Source organism: Nothobranchius furzeri, chromosome 10 (assembly GCF_043380555.1).
Source record: "Nothobranchius furzeri strain GRZ-AD chromosome 10, NfurGRZ-RIMD1, whole genome shotgun sequence".
In the NCBI taxonomy this organism is placed as follows: domain Eukaryota; kingdom Metazoa; phylum Chordata; class Actinopteri; order Cyprinodontiformes; family Nothobranchiidae; genus Nothobranchius; species Nothobranchius furzeri.
Window position 1 is genome coordinate 41,696,737 of NC_091750.1, and position 22,968 is coordinate 41,719,704.

General features: G+C 44.4%; 1 protein-coding gene across 1 annotated transcript; it reads right to left on the bottom strand.

Annotated features, from left to right (window-relative positions):
• Positions 1 to 502: 502 nt before the first annotated feature.
• dgat2 (diacylglycerol O-acyltransferase 2) lies at positions 503 to 20,998 on the bottom strand. Its single transcript, XM_015960165.3, has 8 exons — positions 20,825 to 20,998; positions 18,968 to 19,096; positions 18,786 to 18,893; positions 16,507 to 16,577; positions 9,488 to 9,692; positions 9,052 to 9,226; positions 5,352 to 5,536; positions 503 to 1,721 (listed from the first exon to the last, which is right to left on the bottom strand). The coding sequence occupies exons 1-8, from the start codon at positions 20,883 to 20,885 to the stop codon at positions 1,567 to 1,569; spliced, it is 1,089 nt and encodes a 362-aa protein (XP_015815651.1). The 5' UTR covers positions 20,886 to 20,998; the 3' UTR covers positions 503 to 1,566.
• Between the last annotated feature and the right edge of the window lie 1,970 nt (positions 20,999 to 22,968).

The window sequence follows — 22,968 nt, forward strand, 5'->3', positions numbered from 1 at the left end:
TCTAGTGTCCAGAGATAATTTTCTATTTCCAAGCATCAACATTTCTGGAAAACATTAGTTGAACGTAAACCTCCAGGCTCCCGTAGCAGATTTCTCTCCTTTGGCGGCAGCCTTGCTAAACCATGTTTTCTTCATGGATTTTAACCTAAAGCGTGAACAAATATTAGATTTTCATCCAGATTAGAGCGAACATTAGGGTTTTAGACTGCCGAGTCTAATAAGTAGTGCTTCTAACAGTACTTTAAAAGCTCTAATCTTTCCCTTTAGACTGTGGACTGTGGTTAGTATTTCCCAATTGTTTACATAATCTTGTTGAATAATTCCATTAGTAAGTTTTGACCGAACGAATCCAGATTGGGTAAACCCGGAGCACCTCTGCAGCTCGTGTTTTCGTTCTTCACAGCCTCCTTCTGTTTGTTTACTGCCAGTCAGTTTGTTGGTAAACCTCATGGCTCCAGTGAGAAAGATGGTGTAAAAAGAAAATAAGACTCACACATGGGAATGTCATGAAAATGTACAAAAGTTTAATTGGAATATTAGAAGACAGCGTCTTGCATTATTAAGGCTTCTGATTTGTTACTGCTCTTCATGTAAGAGATCTGCCCTTATTAGGGCCATCTTATTAGCTCCCATCATCATGACTGAACTTCATTTGATCTGACGATTCTTGTCCACACGCCGTGAACACAGGAAAATACCCACAGAAACTAAATAAGTTACTTACTACACCGAAGGAACTACTGAGTAACCCTTCACCTCCAGTGATCACACCTCCCTGCACGATTACAGAATTTATCATCAGATCTCAAGTTCCTCACACACAAAACTACTTCAAACATCTACTCAAACCTTTCCAAAAGGCTCCAAGATGTAGGAAATAATACGTTTTCATTACAAACATGAAACATAATTCATCCAAATCTCAGCCCAGAAACCAGAACGGCTAAAAGGAGGCAAGAGAAGCAGCACCACGGCGGTTCTGCAAAAAGCAAATCCTCAAAGGCTTTTTCTTGACCGAGTCCTCAGAAGGCAATTAGAAAATACAAAAAGTGCATGAAAAATGATTACTGAGGGAGGAGCTTCATCCTCTCCACAGAATACAATCAATACTTTATGGCTTTAACAAGCACAGGCACTTCTGCACCGGTCCATCCTGCAGGAAGCTTGTGGCTGGTCCGACAGGAGGAATCGGTGCAGCAGAGGGAACAGCATCCCTGGTTCATCACCCTGGTACTACAGTAGTAGCACTGTTAGCACATTCAGCACACCTCAGAGTCAGAAAGTGAAAAGAGAACAGAGCATTCTTCATCTCTGTGTGATTTTGCAGCTCCGGAAGGAATAATAGATACAAAAGGCACAGCATTTAACGGAGGTGTAAGTCAGCAGAGAGGCCACCAGAGCGAAACCTGCCAGGTCCTAAGCAGGAGCTTAAGTGGAGTTCAGCAGTTCATCTAAAAAAACAAGATTCTGCTGGTGTCACAGTTCTGGGATCAGCCGGCCTAGCGAGCAGGAGGAGGGCAGGGTTTCTTTCACAGTTCTCAGATTCATCAGCAGCTCCTCGTCCTCTCACTGGATGTGCAGGACGTCACTCTCCTTCATCCCAAACCGTGTCTTGTACTTCTCAAAAAGGCCATGAAGTGATCTGACGTACATCCCATGGTAGAGATCCACCACCTCTGGAGTTGGGTTCTCAATCTTTGGCACAGTTATCGGCTCGCCGACTGGAATCAAAACAACACACAGTTATGGTGCTCCTTAGCTGGTGTGTGATTCAAATATGGCTGAATTACAACTGAGGCGTTGAGATCCATACAGGGTACCAGATGTGACCCAAGACAGGGGACTGTTTTTTTTTTTTTTGCAGAATACATTTAAGATATTTAATCTGCGCTAATCTCAAGGAGAGCCATTAATCTACGTTGTGGGTTATTTGGAGTTTTATGAAGCTCCTGCGATCTTTGCCTCTGCCACCCAGAGGAAATCAGCATGAAACAGTTGGTATCAGACTCAAGTATGGAGAGCAAAAAGGATATCTATCTGATCATCCATCCAAATCCACTCTCCTCTGCTTATCCGATGTTGGGCCACAGCGGCAGCAGCCCAAGCAGAGAGGCCCAGACTTCCCCCTCCCCAGCCTCTTGGGCCAGCTCCTCAGGGGGAACCCCAAGGCGTTCCCTGGCAAGCTGCGAGACAGTCCCTCCAGCATGTCCTGGGCCTTCCTTTAGGTGTCCTTAACCAGAAGCACAAGCCACCTCGACTGGCTTCTCTCAATGTGGAGGAGCAGCGGGTCTACTCCGAGCCCCTCCCAGACGACCGAGCTTCACACCCTCTCTAAGGGAGAGAAAAATCCTTGCAGCTGGTTATGTCCCAATCTCATTCTTTAGGTCACTACCCGAAGCTCATTACGACAGGCGAGGCGCAAAGTTAGAATATGGAACATTTTAATAAAAAGCTAAAAAAAACAATAATAATAATAATATTAATAGCCCCACGGGGCAGTTTGGAGAAAAGCAGAATGAATGTACAGTTTCTCCTTTTAAAGCTATAATTAAAAAGATAAATAATCAAATTTTTATTTTGTTGGGCACAACACTGTTTATGTTCACATCTACCAACCACTAGAGGGCACTGTTGCGCAAAAGTCCACTCAGAAAGGCGAGGTTGGGACTGTGTAAAATGGCAGACTAGACCAGTCAAGCAGCTGCTTCTGAGCCCAGAAGATGTTCTAATGGTAAATACTGGTGTAAAATAAACTTATTAGCAGAAACGAGTCCTCATCCTGTACCATTTGTCAATGAACACGGTGCTGGAACGTGTCAGCCAACATCCCAGCGGCTGGAAAATTCCATATTCAACCTTTAAGCCTAGTTTATGCCTCTGCTTCACCTCCACAAGGGAGAGACGCACTCGCATCAACAGAGACGTTCTGCTCTCGGACTTCTCAGTCTCCTGAAGAGTGTTGCAGAGCTGTTTCCTCCTATCTTTGGCTTTCTTTATGTTTTTGAGGGCGCCATGGCGGTGCTTGGCACATTCACGCTGGCTGCCCGTGACCTTCAGGTCCGTTTTAAAATTTTCCTCTTTGCCAATAAGACATTAAACGGCCTGGCAACCTCTCACATTACAGAGCTGCTCAGCCCCATGCGCGAGTGCGCTCTGATGTGAGCAGACTGCGTGCTGCTGTGTGCCCCAAAACGAAATATAAAGCAAGGGGAGAGCAGGCTTTTGTGCTTGCTGCACCTGTCCTTTGGAATGTTTTCACCTTTCTCCATGTGGCAGTCACCATCGGTCTGTCTTCAAGCAAAGACTGAAGACCCATTTCTACGACCTGCCTTTTTGGCTTATGACTACCTTCTATGCTCTGCAGCGTACCAAATGGTCAAGTTAACTTTTAACTTACAGGTCAAACTTCTTCATACAGGTCAATCTGACACCGTGGTGCTGATATGAAGGTTATGAACTTGCACCAATACTCTTAACTTATCCTGTGGTCTGCCAGAACATCATCAAGGCTGCAGAAGACGCAGGACGTCTTATCTATCCTCTTAGAATAAAGTTAGTCTCGCCTGGCTCATAAACGACTTTATAACTTTATGAGTTTATATAATCATATTTTGTTGAATGGACTATCCGTTTAAGTCCTAAGTGTTTTAATAGTGTGTGCTATACTCTACATTAATGAATGATGGTTAACATGAATGTTATTCCTGTAATGGTTTGTTTTAGAGCTTAAATTACACCAGATTAGTAATTGTTGGATTTAATGGTAACTTATCAGTATAGTCACACATCATTATATTATTAATGTTTAACATTTACTTCACAGTAATGTTTAACATGTTTTTACTTCACATTAAGATATAACCTCCAAGTGTCTGAATGAAGGAGGGATGTCTCAGGTATTTTGGCAACACCCTTTAAACTTGTCACATTCTGATAAGCCTAAATTTGTCAACACTTTTCAACAAAGGCTTGTTCACTTCCTGTATTAACCAGTTCTCAGCCAGCTTCCCGGTTAGGCCGAACGGGTGAGCAAAGCACTTGGAACCATCATACGCTACAACCCTTCAGATGTGGAACATCAAACCAACATACCCTGGTAGCATCTTATGGCCGGTGATAATTGAAATCAAAGGGAACTACGACTCCAGGAGCCACTACATTCGGTGGCATCACCATTCTGACTGCCTTTCCTCCGGTCCGCCAAGAGCTGCCGTCACACACAGGTACCGTAGATCTGCACACTGGAGTGGGGTGGTTTCCCATGAATAATTGATAGTTTGTTAAACCAGACAGTCAGAATGATTTTACAACCCAGGATCGAGAAAATTCTTAGATACTTAATAAGGTTTTGCTACAAACATCTAAGCTTATATCCATTATTTCATTCATTGTCTGTTATCTTGTCCAACCATCATTCATCATTAGTTCTGTGTCATCATTAGTTTAGAAATATAGAATTAATTTTTATAAACCATTTACTTGACTGTCTGAATTAATATGAAGTGTGTGTTTTCCTGAATAGCCCAAAGAACCTACGGTAATTTTAAATCAAATATTCATAGAACAATCAGACAGAATTCGTATTTATATGGAATATCACCTCTTATTGATCATTAATAGGTGTAAACACTTCAATCACATTACAGTTGTTGTCTTAGATATTGTTTTTATATACAAGGCATTTTTTTATTATTTGTGTGTTTTTATCTGCTTTTATCGACTGTTTTATTTGCATCTTTAATTCTCTGTCCTATGTTGTGAGGTGCTTTGGTCAGCTCTCATGCTGTTTTTAAATGTGCTATATAAATAAACTTGTATGGTATGGTTTTGTTGACAAAAGCAGCATCCTGACCAATCATAACCTGGCATACTCCATCTCGTTGGACAGATGTTTAGAAAAGTGGGCTCGACTCTATCCGTCCTGCTGGAGAGACCTCGCAAGGACGGATAATGGCGTTGCGTGTCTCCGTGTTGACGCAAAAGCATAAACTAGGCTTTAGACTGTAGACTGACCACCAGGTAGTGGCCAGTTGGCAGCTCCGCCCATCTCTTCACCTAAAGTGTCCAAGACATGCAGCTGCAGATCAGATGAGACGACAAAGTCGATCATCACGCTAACCTGTGGTATCCTGATGCCAAGAGCACATAGACACCTTTCTGTCTGAACATGGTGTTCATTATGGACAATCCATGACCAGCACAGTCATTCCATGTACTGTGAACAAGCTTCTGTAAGCAAGGATCAGACTGCCAAGGTCCCCACCTTTGGCTACCATCCATCTCAAAATGCCCCCGACCCCAGCTGAGTCTTGGGTCAGGTCTGCAGCAATACATATGGACTTAACACCTACCTACGGTGGTGATGGGGTTGGAAAACGGCACAATGCCCCAGGAGCTGCCGTAGAAAAGACATGGAGCAAAGCCCAAAATCTTCTGTAGCTTCTTCTGCAGGGATTTCCAGCAGGTGCCCTCCTCAAAGAACACCTGCTTGTATGCGTCGTTTTCTCCAAAGGAATACACCGGAACTAGATCGGATCTGTGAGAGAACAACAGCAGTAGAAACAATGGTAGGTCAGTTAAATATGCTTGGTTTCCACTGACAGGTATTTGTAAAACCAGCATTATTTATACGTCTGTTATTATTGTTCCTCTTCCACAATGGTTCCCTAAAGCCCCTATCCAACACAACTGATGCATGGTTGAATCATCTGTTCAGCAGCTCATCAAGCTCTGAAGAAGCCTGTCAGTCACCTGCCATTTAAACCAGGGCCTTTATTTATCAACTGTACTTATGCACAGATCTGTGCATTTTTCGTGCCTAGGAACTAATATATGCATTGTGTGGGATTCATCAATTTGTGCTTGTGGGTGGAAACGTTCCTGAATACAAGAAAACCTCAGACTATGCTTACAAACAGCATCTAGTGGTAGAACGGGGGAACCACAACACTGAAGGTCCCAGTTGTCTACAAATGTTCCTCAACCACCAATAATTCTACCCAATAAATAATTATTTGGGTGGAAAATCAGCTGTGTCACATAATCTGCATTAAAACCTATAGAAGACACATGGAACCAATGGGGATCTGACATTGTAGATTCTTATCTGAGGCCATGAGAATATCATTTGTAACTTTCACTAATGCAGTTTCAGTGCTGTGATACTCTCTAAAACCAGACTGAAATTCCTCAAACAGAGCATTAGTGTTTAAATGCTCACATACTTGGATGGCCACTATTTTCTCCTGGACTTTGGATAAAAATGGAAGGTTAGATATTGGTCTATAATTCGTTGGGTCATCTGGATCCAAAGAAGGCTTCTTAAGTGAAGGTTTGATTACAGCAACTTTAAAATCCTGTGGTACGTATCCATTTACTAAGGATAGATTGATTATCTAGAATGGGTGCAGCAACCAAAGGAAATGCATCTTTAAATAATTTGGTTGGGATTGGATCTAAAATACAAGTTGGTTTAGATGAAGCTAATATTTTTGATAACTCTAACGTCCAGCAACGGTCAGTTTGGGTACTGTTTGACCTTTCAACATCTGGTCAAAAAGGAGACACGAGACTGCACGTGTTCCCTTTAAATCAGCCTGCCTTTCATCCCACCAGCTGGAGCTCAGAGCCTGCAACTCTGACAGAGATAATAAAATCATAATAACATTCTCTCCTTCCAAGGTCCATCACAGAGCAACCTTTTATCCAAGTCTCCTTGCCTCACAGAAGAACAGAAGATGATTTTTAAAATAAAATATGAACTTCTAAAATTTACGAGCTAGATAATCATTAAATAAACGTTTGTTTATTGCTACTTATAATAATTATAAAATAATGAAATGTTCATTAATCTGTGCTCAGTGATATACGTTTCAGCATGTTTACTTGACAAGGTCATAACATTTGCACTCACACAAGAACAAAGTAAGGTTAAAGTTAAATCCATGACACATAATTAGCCTTTACCCCAGATCAGAGCCTCTGGATCAAAGAAGGCGTGTTTCTGAGATTCTTGGTAATATCCTCAAACATGTCAACCTTTGGTTGGCTACACAATCATAACATGAGAACATTAAAACCAGATCACTCTGGTGATTCAGATAGAGACAGACTATAGTGAAATTTACTTTCATGTCTCGAGAACTCGGTTATAAAAAACTCAAAGGTTATCAGAAAGTGGTCCGAGAGGACTGGATTATGTGGAACTACTGATATGGCGTTTACACATTAGCATCGGCATGGTCGGGGATTGGTGGGGCTGGATGGCATGAGTTCGGTCTCGAACGGGTGGTATAGTGTTCACATAAGTCCGAGGGACTTCTCAGGAATGCAGAAATCCGAGCCTGTGGGCAGCGTTTAGTACGTGTGGGAAAGGCCGCGGCGTCCTCCATCAGAAGGTAAACACAGGCAGGCATGAGCTGTGCTACTGTTGGAGGCTCTGAACCACATTATTTTATTAATTTGCTGTGTGTGTCCTCATGATCTTGTGTGACACACACACACACACACACACACACACACACACACACACACACACACACACACACACACACACACACACACACACACACACACACACACACACACACACACACACACACACACACACACACACACACACACACACACACACACACACACACACACACACACACACACACACACACACACACACACACACACACACACACACACACACACACACACACACACACACACACACACACACACACACACACACACACACACACACACACACACACACACACACACACACACACACACACACACACACACACACACACACACACACACACACACACACACACACACACACACACACACACACACACACACACACACACACACACACACACACACAAGCTCCGTGCTAGAGACCTAGAGACAGAAGTTTACTCAACAGCAGTTGAGTCATTATAATCGCAGATCGGAGGCGGTAGGCGTAGTTTAAGCTGGCCAATCAGTCCGTAGTGTCACCTCGGTCCCAGTCTGACCGCTGGGGAGGAGGTCTGGAGAAAAAAAAATAAATCGCCTCAGATCCTAAAACAGAAATCTGACCCGTATGTGAAACCAAATTCAGGTCCGTAAGGGACCGAACTGACGCTAATGTGTGAATCTTTTCCTCACACTCTCTGCCACAAGGTCTAATGAATGATGGCAGGAGTGGGTGGAGCTAATAATTGGTAAGGGACTGATTAATAGGCCTGGATGAAAAATGTTGGCTGTATTGAGCTAAAATGTGGTGCTTTAGCAGCCGAGTCAATCACAACACGAGCTACCCATATTACCCTAAGATGGTTTAGCTTCTCATCAGAGGAGCTTGTCAATTTGTCAATTTTTGATCGGATGTGAAATCGCTTCAAGAAACCAAAGTCCAGTTGCCTTCATTTGAACTCTTTTGGATTACCATGACCTGTATGACTGAGAACCATGACCAGCATACCTATACCGCCACCAGGTTGTGATTCTTAGTCCAAAACTCTGACTAACCCAGGCAACATTAGTGATTATTTACTAGTCTTTCTTCTTCCTGCTGGCACTTTTTCCTGCAAAACAAAAAGCGATTTACCCAAACTTGTTATTTAACAAGTTGCAACATCATCCCTGTTTTATAAGCACCAAAACTGAACTGGAAAAGTTCTAGGAGGCCTGTGCCAGATGTGACCTAGAGCAGATTTATGGCTTAAACAATAACCCAGTTGTTATGAATAAAGGTCCACATAGCTGCATGTCTACCTGCAGCAGGTCCTGACCTCCATTTAAACAAGGTGCATACAACGATGTGATAATCTGGTGATGAAGCAGAGGAGTTACTACCAGATGAATGTGAGGCTGCGGGTCAGACAGGGTCGGCACAAGCCCACAGGTGAAGGGACAACATGGCACAGTCACAGGAGAGTTAGTAACACCCTCTCTAAGCTTTTCTAACCTTTCTGGAGGCAACAATATGGGACTTAATACTTTCAGGGAGTCACAATCGAGCGGGGAGAGACATTTTATCACCAGAGAGGCTGGTGTTCATCCACTCACCCTTTCTGCAGGGCCAGTTTCACAAAGCCTTTACGGTTCTGCAGAGTGACAGAATTCATGCCAGGAGCACAGTGCAGAGACTCTGCAGCTCCTCCAACGACGATAACGACGGCGTTCCCAGTTCCGTTACAGGACAGCAGGTAGTCCATAGAGTTCTTGTTCACTGGGCAGATACCTAAAGGGAAAGAGATATGCAGAAGGTAGCTGCAATGCTTGCAGTTTTCCCTTAAAACAGAATTAATACAGTACAAAGGCTGTTCCCATCAGAACAGCAGTAGTGATAACGTCTGAAGTTTATCTACAGAAGGAGCTTTGTGAGCAAACGCCTTCAGAATACCTTAGAGCTCTTTAATCAGTCAGCAAACAGAAGCCATTCCAGCTGTGCAACAGGACAAAGGTCTGCCCTCAGACAAACAGTTTTCAGGCTAGCGCTCACCCCCAGACATCAGGTAGTCTCGAAGGACAGGCAGACGGAAGTTTCCCGCCAGGGTCGCCAAGGAGGGCTTGATGCCTGGGAACTTCTTTGAGAAGCTTGTTGCCTCCGTTCCAAAGTTACAGAAAGCACCAAAGCAGAAGATGCCGTGGGGGTGGTAGCCAAAGACGTAGTTCCTACTGGGCAGCAGATCGTGGGTTTTAATGAGCTGAAAGACAAAAAGTATGAAGATGATGAGCAGGAGGCTGCATGAGGGGCTCGCCATGAGGAGGACCAGGTCCAAACATCACTAGGAAGCTTAAGATAGACTGTTGCTGGGCGACAGAACAGCCAAATAGATTTCAAAATAACTTTTCCTTGATAGACATGAGAAAGGGTTGATAGAAACGTTGATGTGAAGAACAGATGAACAGCCAGTCATAATAAGTGTTTTTCTGCGCTGGACCAATTCAGTTAATTTATACAACACTAAATCAGGACAAGAGTCGTCTCAAGGACCTTCACAAAGTAAACAATACAGGTCAGGTCATTAAGCCAATCAGTAAAAAGTTTCCTATAAAAGGAACCCAGCAGGTTGCATCGAGTCACTGACTAGTGTCAGAGTCTTTACAGCAACCCTCATACTAAGCAAGCATTCAGCAACAGTGGAGAGGAAAACATCCTTTTAACAGGAAGAAACCTCCGGAGGATCCTGGCTCAGTATAAGCAGCCATCCACCACAACTCACTGGGGATGAAGACAGTGTCATCGTTGACCTCCAGACTTTCCAGGATGGAGGTGTTAGCAGGGCCAAGGCTGCTATCCTCAACGACATCATCATTTTCTTTTTCGGCCCATCACCTGAAACTTCTGCAGCCGAGAATAACTGGAGCGCCACGTTCAGCGGGTACGTCTCAGCCCCTGGGAAGACGCTGTCTGAGGCAGACGTGAAAAGGTCCACATGGTAGATCTTCTCAGCCGATGGCAGAGCAGCACAGACAGGGCAGGAGGCCTGCAGCATTAGAGCAAGGCCCGCATGATGAGCCTTGAGACAGACCTCATATGGTGGAGGTTGTCTCTCATGATGTAGCCACAGTCCAAAGCTGGTTCTGATCTTAACTTGAAGACCTAGGTCATGTTTCTATTGGTGATCACAAATCAAAGCTGATCACCATGATATGTGGGGTCCCTCAAGGCTCAATTCTTGGACCACTGCTCTTCAACCTCTACATGCTGATGGCCCCCAGATCTACGTAGCCCTATCACCTAGTGACTTTGGTCCTCTAGACTCACTCTATTAATGTTTGGAGCAAGTTAATGAATGGATGCTACCAAACATCCTCCAGTTAAACAAAGACAAGACCATCGACATTAATATAAGACTGAAGACTTGAAGACAAGACTGAAGTTATTGTCTTTGGAAGTCAGGACAGGATGGAGGTTACTGCTCAGCTTGGCTCCAGAGGAACAAAGACAAAGACTCAGGTTAGATATCTTGGTGTCATAATTGATTCAGACCTGATCTTCACTGATCACATTAAGGCTATAACTAGATCAGTGTTGTATCATCTGCATCAAACAGCACGACTCAGAGGTCTCATGTCCAGACCAGACCTAGAGAAACTCATTCATGTGTTCATCTCCAGCAGGCTGGACTACTGCAGTGGTCTTTTGACTGGTATTCCCAAAAAAGCTGTGAAACAGCTGCAGCTTATTCAGAATGCTGCTGCTAGTCTTAACCAGAATCGAGCACATCATTCCTGTTCTTAGATGTCTACACTGCTTACCAGTAAACTACAGAATCAACTTCAAAGTACTTCTACTAGTTTATAAACCACTCAGTGGCATGGGACCAGAACACGTCAGATCTCCTTCAGGTATCTACGCCCAGCAGGGCTCTGAGATCCTTAGGAAACAGTCAGCTGGTAGAACCGGGTCAGAACCAAACAGGGTGAAGCTGCTATTAGCTACTATGCTGCTCACAGATGGAATCAGCTTCCTCATGACCTCAGATGTGCCCCGACTCTAGAAACTTTTAAATCCAAATTAAAAAACGTCATGTTTTCATCAGTCTTCGTATGAATGTTCCGTTCACCCTTTAACTTTGTTTCTTTTCATTTTTAAATTGTATTTTCTATCACATTGATTTTAATGCTCTTGCTGTTCTTACTAATGGAAAGCACATCGAATTGCCTCGGTGTGTGATGCGCTATATAAATAAAGCTGCCTTGCCTTGTATGGCAGCTCCGGATGGCGTAATTGTTTCCTTTTTACAAAAGATTATGCAATGGTGGTATCAAAGTGATTTTGGGGGTCGGTCTCTGCACTGCGGCGTACCTCCGTTTAGGTCTGAAACGAATCTTTGAATGATTCGAATGGTTCAATTCAATAAATTCCTCGATTCATTCTTTACTGATTCAAAGTTTCGTTAAATATGTGCACCACAGTCTGAACACAGTTTACTGGAGCGCTACGTGGAGATCTAGGTGCTGTGGAGGAAAATAGAGAAACCAGCACAGACACAAACCATTGGAAAAACCAGTCCAACGTTTGGGATCAAGAGTTTAAACTACGAGCAGAATTGTTAAAGTTAAAGTCCCATCAGTTGTCACACACACTGATGTGTGTGCGAAATTCGTTCTCCGCATTTGACCCATCCCCTGGGGGAGCGGTGAGCTGCAGACACAGCCGCGCTCGGGAACCATTTGGTGGTCTAACCCCCCAATCCAACCCTTAATGCTGAGTGTCAAGCAGGGAGGCATTGGGTCCCATTTTTTCAAAGTCTTTGGTATAACCCGACCAGGAATCGAACCCTGATCTCCCAGTCTCAGGGTGGACACTCTTTCACTAGGCCACTGGCTCATGCTAAGCTAGCACCAATGTGATGGTTGTGACGACTTAACTCCACCAGTGGAAGAAAAATGCCACCCCGTTTGTGTGAGGATGTCCGCAGCGGTGTGGAGCAGAGCTGCTGCAGCTACCTGGAGTCTGGGTTGTTGCTACGAGTCTGCTCCACACACACCGGAGCTCCTTATGGCAAGTCATTGTAGGAGGTAATCCACAAAAGCTTTTACATTTGAATCGATTTAGACTGGATTATGTTGCCAACCTACATTATTAAATATATATGCCACCTTAACATTGTTACTAGTAGAAATGAGATATTAGCATTTCCAGAAGCTCACTCCTGAACATGTTGAAATAATTACATTCTACTGATCATTTATGGATATGTTTAGATATGTTATTTCGACTAGGATGAGTGATATGAATGCAAACCTAATCAGCTGGGAAAGACGGAACAACACGAGTTTTATCATTTTGTTGTTTTACTTTCATATCTTTAGCAGCAGACCAGTCTTGTTTCACTTGGAAAGTCGTCAAATAGAATACTCGATTAATCGATGGAGGATTCGATAGAATACTCGAATACTAAAATATTTGATAGCTGCAGTCCTACTTCTGTTTCGCTTTGACATAAGTTGCTTGTAATTGCAATCGAAGCAAAGGTTTTTTTGACAAGCTGCTGCTAAAGTTGGCTGGTACTTACAGTTCCTGTGAACCAGTAGTTTATCTGAGCTCGAGCTCTAATGGAGAGAGGCTCCCGAAGCTCTGCATCGCACCAGTTTATCATCTCAGCTGGTTCCGTTCAAAAAGTGAAACTCACGGCTAGGGCCGGACAATAAATCCAAAATTTATCATTATCGACATTTCTGACTCTTAGAGATACTTTTTCCCGTGTCAATAAATTTGATAATAAAAAAAATTAAAAGATGTGTAGGTTGGCAACGTTCATGTACCTTTAAGAAGCTGTACCACCTTGAGTCACATAAAAACGTGACTCAGTGTAATACACGTGACAGCCCCATCTAGTGGACAACTTTTGTTTCTGCGCATACCTGTGGTTACCAACCATTTATCGTTATTGAGGTGAAATCCTCAATATATCTTCGCTCACGGCAGTGTTTACATTCCTTTTTAATAGTTTCCTGCCAGAGCTGGGCAATAGCTCTCCACGTGATCATGACACCTCCCTCTGTTGCGCCAAGGCGTAATGTGCATTCACAAGTTCGGCGTTGTAGTAGTATTACTACTAAGTGTGGCGGCACGAATGCTGCAAAAATCCCGCATCGCATGCCCTCACAGTGCGTTCACATGACAAACCATGGTGGCAGTCTTACACTGATTTGCTAGCATGGCGTGTCTTCTACAAAGGGCTTTTGGTTCTTTAAACAGCTCTGGAGCGGTTTGCCTGCCGGCGTCAAAACACAAATGCAGATGCAGCAGCGTTAGCCGGCACAGACTCCGCAACCCCGCAGGCTCAGAGCGTAAACAGTAGCTACGTCTCTCTTCTGCCTTGATGCAAGAAGAAAAACAGACAACCCCCCAGCCGGCTGAGTTCCATGTAGCCTTCCTTCCAACTGTTGTTTCACTGTAAAATTCTTACTTATTGTCCCTTTAAGTAGGGTTTTAGTAACGATCCTACACAAAGTTTTAGAAACGAACCCCCAGCAAACCAATCCCCACGTCAAAGAGAACCAGAGTAAATACAAAATCCTGGTTTAATGTCTAAATAAATAAAAAAGTTCCAATCCAACCAGGTTCTACTGGGAACCAGATATGATCTCTTAATTCCGCCACGTTAAAAAGGCTTAAAGGTTGAAGGTCAGACTTTCTCCAAGGCCAGCAGAGTTCTGGACTGAGAGGGTGCTCGCTGCAGAACTACAAAAACAGAGCTGCACCATAAGGCGGAGCTGCACCATAAGGCGGAGCTGCACCAGAGTCAGCCCCGCCCACTCATGCAAACTCAGCATAGCCCACTGACTTCTTCTGTTTTTGTTTTTCAACTTTATCGCAAACTAACCTGACCCACATGAATTACGGCTGTTACTAGTTTACAACTGTTAACTCTATGTTCTATGCTCCAATTAAACAAGAAAAATATAACTTGCTACATGACAAAGCCTGAATATATCCCAAAATGAAAAGGTTTATTTTAGCGAATTTCTGCCCACAGCCGCTCCAACAAAAGCGGCGTACAACAGCATTTAACACTATCGTGTGGGTTCTGGTAGTCCAGTGGCAAGATTGTTTGCCTTAAGTTTTGCTTTCCCCTCAGCTGATGCTGGTTCGACTCTCGGTGGGGTCGGCAGCAATCTATTTAGCCAGCTGAAACATTTCATTTGTTTATATTTTAGTTGTAATGTTTATTTTCTGCTAAATATTTATGTCTCTAAAAGTTCTTTGAATTTGGTCGTTCCTAAACAGCATTTTAGTTGAAACTCTGCTCACAAATGGACTCACACTGCCTAAATAAACGAATAAATAAAAAACACAGACATTATATTTTAAATGGTATACCAATAAATTGTTGTAAACATAGTACTGGCAAGTGTAGCTAGAAAAGAAGAAAAGGGGTTGTAAACCACCTGCCGCTACTAGGAGGCGAATCTGCGCAAAATTGCATGCTAATCTGACTCCATAACAACGTCACCACTACAACTGGTATAAAGCAAGTGGCGTTACATGTAATTGTGCCATCCAGTGTGTCTTTGCAGATGGGATGTATGGTTTTTCCAGCGGTGTCTAAGTAGAAGTCATTTCAGAAATAATTTGTCAGAAAATTCACAGAATATCCAGATTTGAGAACCAAAACCAAACCCGCTTCGGGGGGGACACGACCAAATTGAAGCTGAGATGGGAGGAAAATGCATGAATGACGCCAAAAATGGCTTTGGCGTGTTTCTAATGAGGGAATGACAATATAACACGGTAAAAAGTTCCAAAAGTTAGATTTTTAATTATATAGAACCTCAACTCCGTCCTCAATCTTGCATTTTAGATGATATTAGCTATGACACCCTCTTTGGTTCCAGAATGCTATCAAGTCTGACAACTGGAAGGAATTGGACTGACTCTGATGGAATGGGCGGGGCTGACTCTGGTGCAGCTCCGCCTTAGTGGTTCTGAAGCGAGCACCACTTGTCTGGACTTGGAGCACTCCCATGGAGGTCTTATTTGCTGGTTATATAGCTGGAGACTGGAGTGAAGCCTGATGAGGATCTGATTAACGAGCGATAAACATCTCCGCTTCAGAAACAAACACGCTCCTGCAGTCATGTGGATGTTTCTAACAGGACAAAGAGGATGAAGCTGGGATCAACGGTCTGATCTCGTCAACTCTACTGGAGACTACACCAGGCAGATCAATACGATTACCAAAGTTCAGCGTTTCAAACACACCTAAATCCTCTAATCTGATCCTTTTTTGTTCTCCAAGTCAGGGGTCAGTTTCGCTGTGATCTGATTCTGGCTCATCTCTAAAAACACGTTTCAGGCTTTCAGACTTACAGCCCAGATAAAAACAAATGAACAGAAATGACATCTGTAGCCTTGTTATTTCAAACCTCCTAAACATTTGCCAGACACTTTAGCTAATCTAACAAATTAAGGTTTCAGACTTGCCAACTGAGCCTGGTCATGACTAAAAACTGGCACTTTTCTGGACTTTTTCACGTCCAACCACTTTCCAGTGACCGTGCTGTTATGACAAACCCACAGAGAAGGATTTGTCCGGTTACTGGGAATGGCCAGCCTAACTGGTAATACTCAGGTAAACTCCTTTCCGATTCTGGATTCCCATCATGTCCAAACAGCAGTAGCAGGGCTTCCATGTGGAAGGCAAGATCCTCATCTGAACACACTTCAGCCTTGACCTTTGACCGCTCCAGGGGTCCAACTCAGCTGCTGCCTGTTCAAACGGATGTGTGTGATAACACACTCCTCCATCCTGCCCCGAAGACTCTCAGAACAAAGTCTTGCAGCTCAGACCAACGCGTCAGCCCTCATTAACACGGGCCAAGGGACAGCTGATAGTCCATTTACCAGATTAGCCTTATCTACAGAACCACAACAACCTGCACTCATCAGGCTGTACCAATGTTTGGTCCACACCGCAGATTTCAGGACTCATCACCTGCTGTCCTGGCTCTTCTGGTTGAAACTCATTTAGTGTTAGGGCACAGGCAAAGACCCCTACTCACCCTGATGGGAAAATAATCACGGAAATACGTCCACATCGTCCAGTTCCTCACCCAGGAGGACCTCCTGCCACCTGAGAAAAAAAGCATCCATTAGAAATCAATGACTCTTAAGATTTGAAAACTGCTAATCCAATGGCGTCTGCATGAAGGGAAGTGGATTTCCTTGGCTTCTGGGGAGGGTCAAGCTTGCATTCATTGGAACTGGATGACTGAGAACTTTCACCAGCATATTTAAAAATGGGCTACATGCTTCAGAATGTTCAAGTTAATTTATAAAATGTGATGTCAGCTAGAAACCTGATTTAATGATCTTTAAATTTTATTCATTTAATTATTTAATAACTTTTTTACTTTAAAAATTCTCAGGAAGTTTCACGAGCTGAAATATGTTTATATTAAAGTAACAGGAAAACTAAACGCTGGCAGCGCCAACCATTAGTCTCCAACAAGAATCCAACCAAAGAGAGAAAAGCGTCCGTCTGTGTCCTCCTCCACACGTGAAGAGACCACGCCAACTCCACACATATGGGGAGGAGAACACGCCAGCTCCACACATGAGGAGAACACGCTAACTCCACACATGAGGGCACGCCAACTCCACACATGCATGAGGAGACCACGCTAACTCCACACATACATGAGGAGAACATGCCAACTCCACACATACATGAGAACATGCCAACTCCACACATACATAAGGAGAACACGCCAACTCCACACATACATGAGGAGAACACGCCAACTCCACACATACATGAGGAGAACACGCCAACTCCACACATACATGAGGAGAACATGCCAGCTCCACACATACATGAGGAGAACATGCCAGCTCCACACATACATGAGGAGAACATGCCAGCTCCACACATACATGAGGAGAACATGCCAGCTCCACACATACATGAGGAGAACATGCCAGCTCCACACATACATGAGGAGAACACACCATCTCCACACATACATGAGGAGAACACGCCAACTCCACACATACATGAGAACACGCCAACTCCACACATACATGAGGAGAACATGCCAACTCCACACATACATGAGGAGAACACGCCAACTCCACACATACATGAGGAGAACACGCCAACTCCACACATACATGAGGAGAACACGCCAACTCCACACATACATGAGGAGAACACGCCAACTCCACACATACATGAGGAGAACACGCCAACTCCACACATACATGAGGAGAACACGCCAACTCCACACATACATGAGGAGAACACGCCAACTCCACACATACATGAGGAGAACACGCCAACTCCACACATACATGAGGAGAACATGCCAACTCCACAGATACATAAGGAGAACATGCCAACTCCACACATACATAAGGAGAACATGCCAGCTCCACACATACATGAGAACATGCCAGCTCCACACATACATGAGAACATGCCAGCTCCACACATACATGAGAACATGCCAGCTCCACACATACATGAGAACATGCCAGCTCCACACATACATGAGAACATGCCAGCTCCACACATACATGAGAACATGCCAGCTCCACACATACATGAGAACATGCCAGCTCCACACATACATGAGAACATGCCAGCTCCACACATACATGAGGAGAACATGCCAACTCCACACATACATGAGGAGAACATGCCAACTCCACACATACATGAGGAGAACATGCCAACTCCACACATACATGAGAAGAACATGCCAACTCCACACATACATGAGGAGAACATGCCAACTCCACACATACATGAGGAGAACATGCCAACTCCACACATACATGAGGAGAACATGCCAACTCCACACATACATGAGGAGAACATGCCAACTCCACACATACATGAGGAGAACATGCCAACTCCACACATACATGAGGAGAACATGCCAACTCCACACATACATGAGAACATGCCAACTCCACACATACACGAGAACATGCCAGCTCCACACATACATGAGGAGAACATGCCAGCTCCACACATACATGAGGAGAACATGCCAGCTCCACACATACATGAGGAGAACATGCCAACTCCACACATACATGAGGAGAACATGCCAACTCCACACATACATGAGGAGAACATGCCAACTCCACACATACATGAGGAGAACATGCCAACTCCACACATACATGAGGAGAACATGCCAACTCCACACATACATGAGGAGAACATGCCAACTCCACACATGGGGGAACAAGAATCAGATTCAAGCACCAGAGTTGGGGCCACACACCACACAGATGTTTTGTGTTTTCGTTTAATGACTTAGCATGTAACCTTGTCTAGGCGTGTTCCAGTCCATGATCAGCCAGGCGGTGTAAACGGCAGCGATGAGCCAGCAGTCGGTACAGAACATGTAAACCAGCAGCAGGGTGCAGGCGATACCTGGAGGACAGGAGGAGTGGATGAGACCAGAACTCATGCATCACTTCGATGTAAACAAAGACCAACACACCCACCCATGGCTAGAAAGGAGAGAACCCACTGTAGCACAGAGATGACCTGCAGATGTTTCTCCACCTTGGACCTGCATGGCCAGACAGCTGAAGGCAGGTCCTGCAGGGAAGAGAAGATGCTGGAGCCAGTGCCTGCACACAAAACCAAATCCCCTTGGATTATGTTTATGTTTATGTATTTAGCAGACGCTTTTGTCCAAAGCGACTTACAAGTGATACTCAGTATGTTGCCCTCGAGGCTAACAACAACAATAACAACAACAACTTGACATCAATCATGGAGAGGAGGGAACAAGGAGTGGACAGCAGAGAGGGGGACGGGTGCAGGGAGGGTGTTTAGAAGACGCTCTCTGAAGAGCAGGGTCTTCAGGAGTTTCTTGAAAATTGAAAAGGAAGCCCCTGTTCTGGTAGTGCTTGGAAGGTCATTCCACATTTGTGGAACGATGCACGAGAAGAGTCTGGATTGTCCTGAGTGTGGTGTAGGCACGGCTAGTCAACAATCCTGTGATGACCGGAGCGGCAGGGCCGAGATGTAAGCCTTTGCCAGAGGATTCATTTAGATGGGAGCCGTACCATCTCGGACTTTGTATGCTAGTGATAGCTATTTGAATTTGATGTGTGCTGCTAGCGGTAGCCAGTGGAGCTCAATGAACAGAGGGGTGACGTGTGCTCTTTTTGGCTGATTGAAGACCAGACGCGCCGCTGCGTTCTGGACCATTTGAAGAGGTCTCACAGTACAGCCTGGAAGACCAGTTAGAAGGGCATTGAAGTGATCAAGGTGGGAGATGACAGTAGATGGCAACAGGAGCTGGGTGGCATGTTGTGTTAGGTATGCTCTGATCTTTCGTATGATATACAGCGCAAAGCCCCATGAACGAGCAACAGAGGCAACATGATCTTTAAAGGTCAGGTGTTCATCAATCACAACACCCAGATTTCGAACTGCCTTTGAAGGAGCCAGAGATAGGAAGTCATTTTGGATTGAGATATTGTGCTGTGTGGATGGTTTCGCTGGGATTAGAAAAACAGTCCGATTCACAGCCATGCGACCTCAGAGAGGGCTATCAGGCTTTAAGATACAATAAAAATATCATTTATTGCCCCACAGGGGGCTGCTTCAGGTGCACCAGCAGCTAGTTACAGGTGAAAAGCATGGCTATCTACACAAAGGTAAACAATAAAATACAAAATCTAAAAAAAAAAAAATTGTTCAGTAATTTTTGTAGAGAGCAGCCATGACGATGCTGGGCTAGGGTTACAGCTGCTGGGAGGAAGGATAAAGCTGGGATCTACCTGGATGCACCCGTCACCGGAAGCTGCAGCATGAGCGAATCGATAATCCACATTAGGAACATCTAAACCGGTCAGGCTGAGATCCTGGACTCCAGGAAAAACGCTAACTTTTAATCCCTCCTGGGCTCTGAAAACAACCCAGCAGCAGCACTCTCCCTCAGACGGAGCCCAGCAGGTACCGGTTTAACCTGAGCGGCTCTGCTGGTGATGGCAGGGTCACACACGCCTTCCAGGAACTCATGATGTCCTTCACAGAAGAACCGGTGAAGTTTAAACCATGACTTTAGGTTTCAGCCCCAGCTGTCTCTACTTGTGTGTGTGTGCGTGTGCGTGTGTGTGTGACAGAGAGACCATGCTGGTCGGATGTTTAATTAACTTCAGCACCAATCCCGTTCCAGACACGCTGTTCTTAATGCCGTTTAGCTCTTTGGTTGATGAAATATTTTGGGATGTAAAACCAACACCTCCTGTTAAAATGAAAGCCTTTCCTGAGTTGAACTAAACCTGATCAAACATGGCCATCAGGATTGGAGCTCCATCCTGTCAGCTGGTCTGAGCGGCTCTCACCTCTGAGGACGCCGGAGTAGGCAGCCAGGATGGTCTTCATGCTGGACGCCTGGAGCCGCATACAGCCTCAGACCAGAGCCTTTCTCTCCGGTACCGGACGGAGCTGGATGTTTGTCTGAGGAGAGGTGGACATTCGGTGCGGGTTGACCCGAGTATGCGCGCTCCGAGCTGCTCGCGCTGGATTTATAAGCGCGGTCACGTGGTTCAGCCCAGGTGGGCGAGAGAGAAACTCCCAGGATTCTTCTGGATGTCAGAGGCGTGTTACCGACGCCAGCCTGGTCTAAATACAACAAAATGGCATTAAAGGAAAACACGCTAGAGTTAAATTTAATGAACTCTTGAATAAACATCTAAACTCAAAGTGAAGAAGGAGTCACCCTAAACCGCAGCTCATCTTAACCACAGCTCAAACAAACAGTGGTGGCGCCAGGGGGCGCCAGGGGGGCGCTATAGGTACCCCTGGATTATTGCACCCCCATAGCACCCCCCAAGGAAATATTAGATTTTAGTTTTTTTTTACTATTTAATTTTAATTTAACATGTGGTTGTGATAATATTTAACATAAAAAACAGAAATAATCAGTAAATTATCATATAGATAATAAAAATTAAACCAAAACAGGAAATTGATGTTAACCTTTGACCTCATTTTCCACCTGCGAACGAGTGAAAGGTAGAGCTAGTGGTAAAATGGATAGGTTTTTGTTGCCCAAATTTCCACAGGTTCTGTCAGAAATGAATGAATCTTTGGAATGATCTCAGACCCACAAAAACCTACGGATGTGGATGAAGAGAGTCAACCCTCAACCGCCGCAGCAGTCCAGGGTTTTGTCGCTGGAAATGCTAACACTAATGTTAGCTAACCTTGCAACACTATGGATGGTTTTCTGTTGGGCTGTATGTGTTCATGATTTCATGGACAAGTCAGCGATTGTTCATATGTTTATGGTGTATATTAATGATTGTTTCAGGTGTTGTTGAGGTTGTGTGCACGCATGTGTATCTGCTAGTGTTGAAGGTGTTTTAGAGAACAATAGGTACGCATGACCACTTCCTTCATAGCACCCTCAATAAAAAGACTGGCTCCTTCATAGCACCTGCAGAAAAACATTTCTGGAGCCGCCACTGCAACCAAGCCACAGCTCAAACCTGGCAGCAGTAGCCAGGAGTCTAGAACTAAAATCTGGAGCAAAAGTCCATTAATGTCAGGAATCCAGCTCTGATGATGTTATTTTACACATTTGACCTAACAGCACCATGGGAACTGTAGCTTGCTGTCTGACAGAAACAACAGCCATGTGGTGCAGAGCTCCTGAATCCTTCAGGAGGCTCCAGACTACAGATCAGAGGGAATCATACAATGTTTCCTGTTCAGCACAAAATCTGGGCCCTGTAGCACCTTCCGTTGTGTATGTGTGTGTGTGTGCATGGACGTAATTTTAAGTTTAAAAGTGGGGGGGACACGGGGGGGGGGGGGGGTATCTTTACAGTATGCTCTAATGAAAAACAGGCTTCAACACAAACGGTTGTTTGCCGCTTGGTCCCAGAGCTCAACCAGTGTCAATTTAATATAGCCTAATATTGATTTTGGATGGTAAAAAGTGCAGGGGTCAAAACTTGACTTTGGAAAAAGTGGGGGGGACATGTTCCCCCTGTCCCCCCCAAAATATTACGTCCGTGTGTGTGCGTGTGTGTGTGTGTGTGTGTGCATGTGTGTGTGTGTGCGTGCGTGCATGTGTGTGTGTGTGTGTGCGTGTGGAGTAAACTAATGATTTGCTGCAACTGTCTGATTCATACTGACCTTCCTTCATTTACATCAGATTCTGAGAATGAATGGTGTGTGAGTGTTTGGTGTGTCACGATGGAGTGTGTGGTGAACATGAAAGGTGTTGTGGGCTCCTGTTAACATGGAATAAATATGAACTACTGACTGAGATGAACGTTAAAGACACTCAGCTGTGTTTGTTTTGTGTAGCACTTCTATTAAAGACTGATTGTTTGCCTTGACTTTGCCCAGACAGTTTACTGAGTTTATTGAAATGAAATCTCATGTCCAGTCTGGGGAAAAGGTTTTTGCTCCTCATATCTGATGTAATTCTCCCTAAAACTAATGTCTGATGGGTCTGAGCCAAGATTCATGGTGG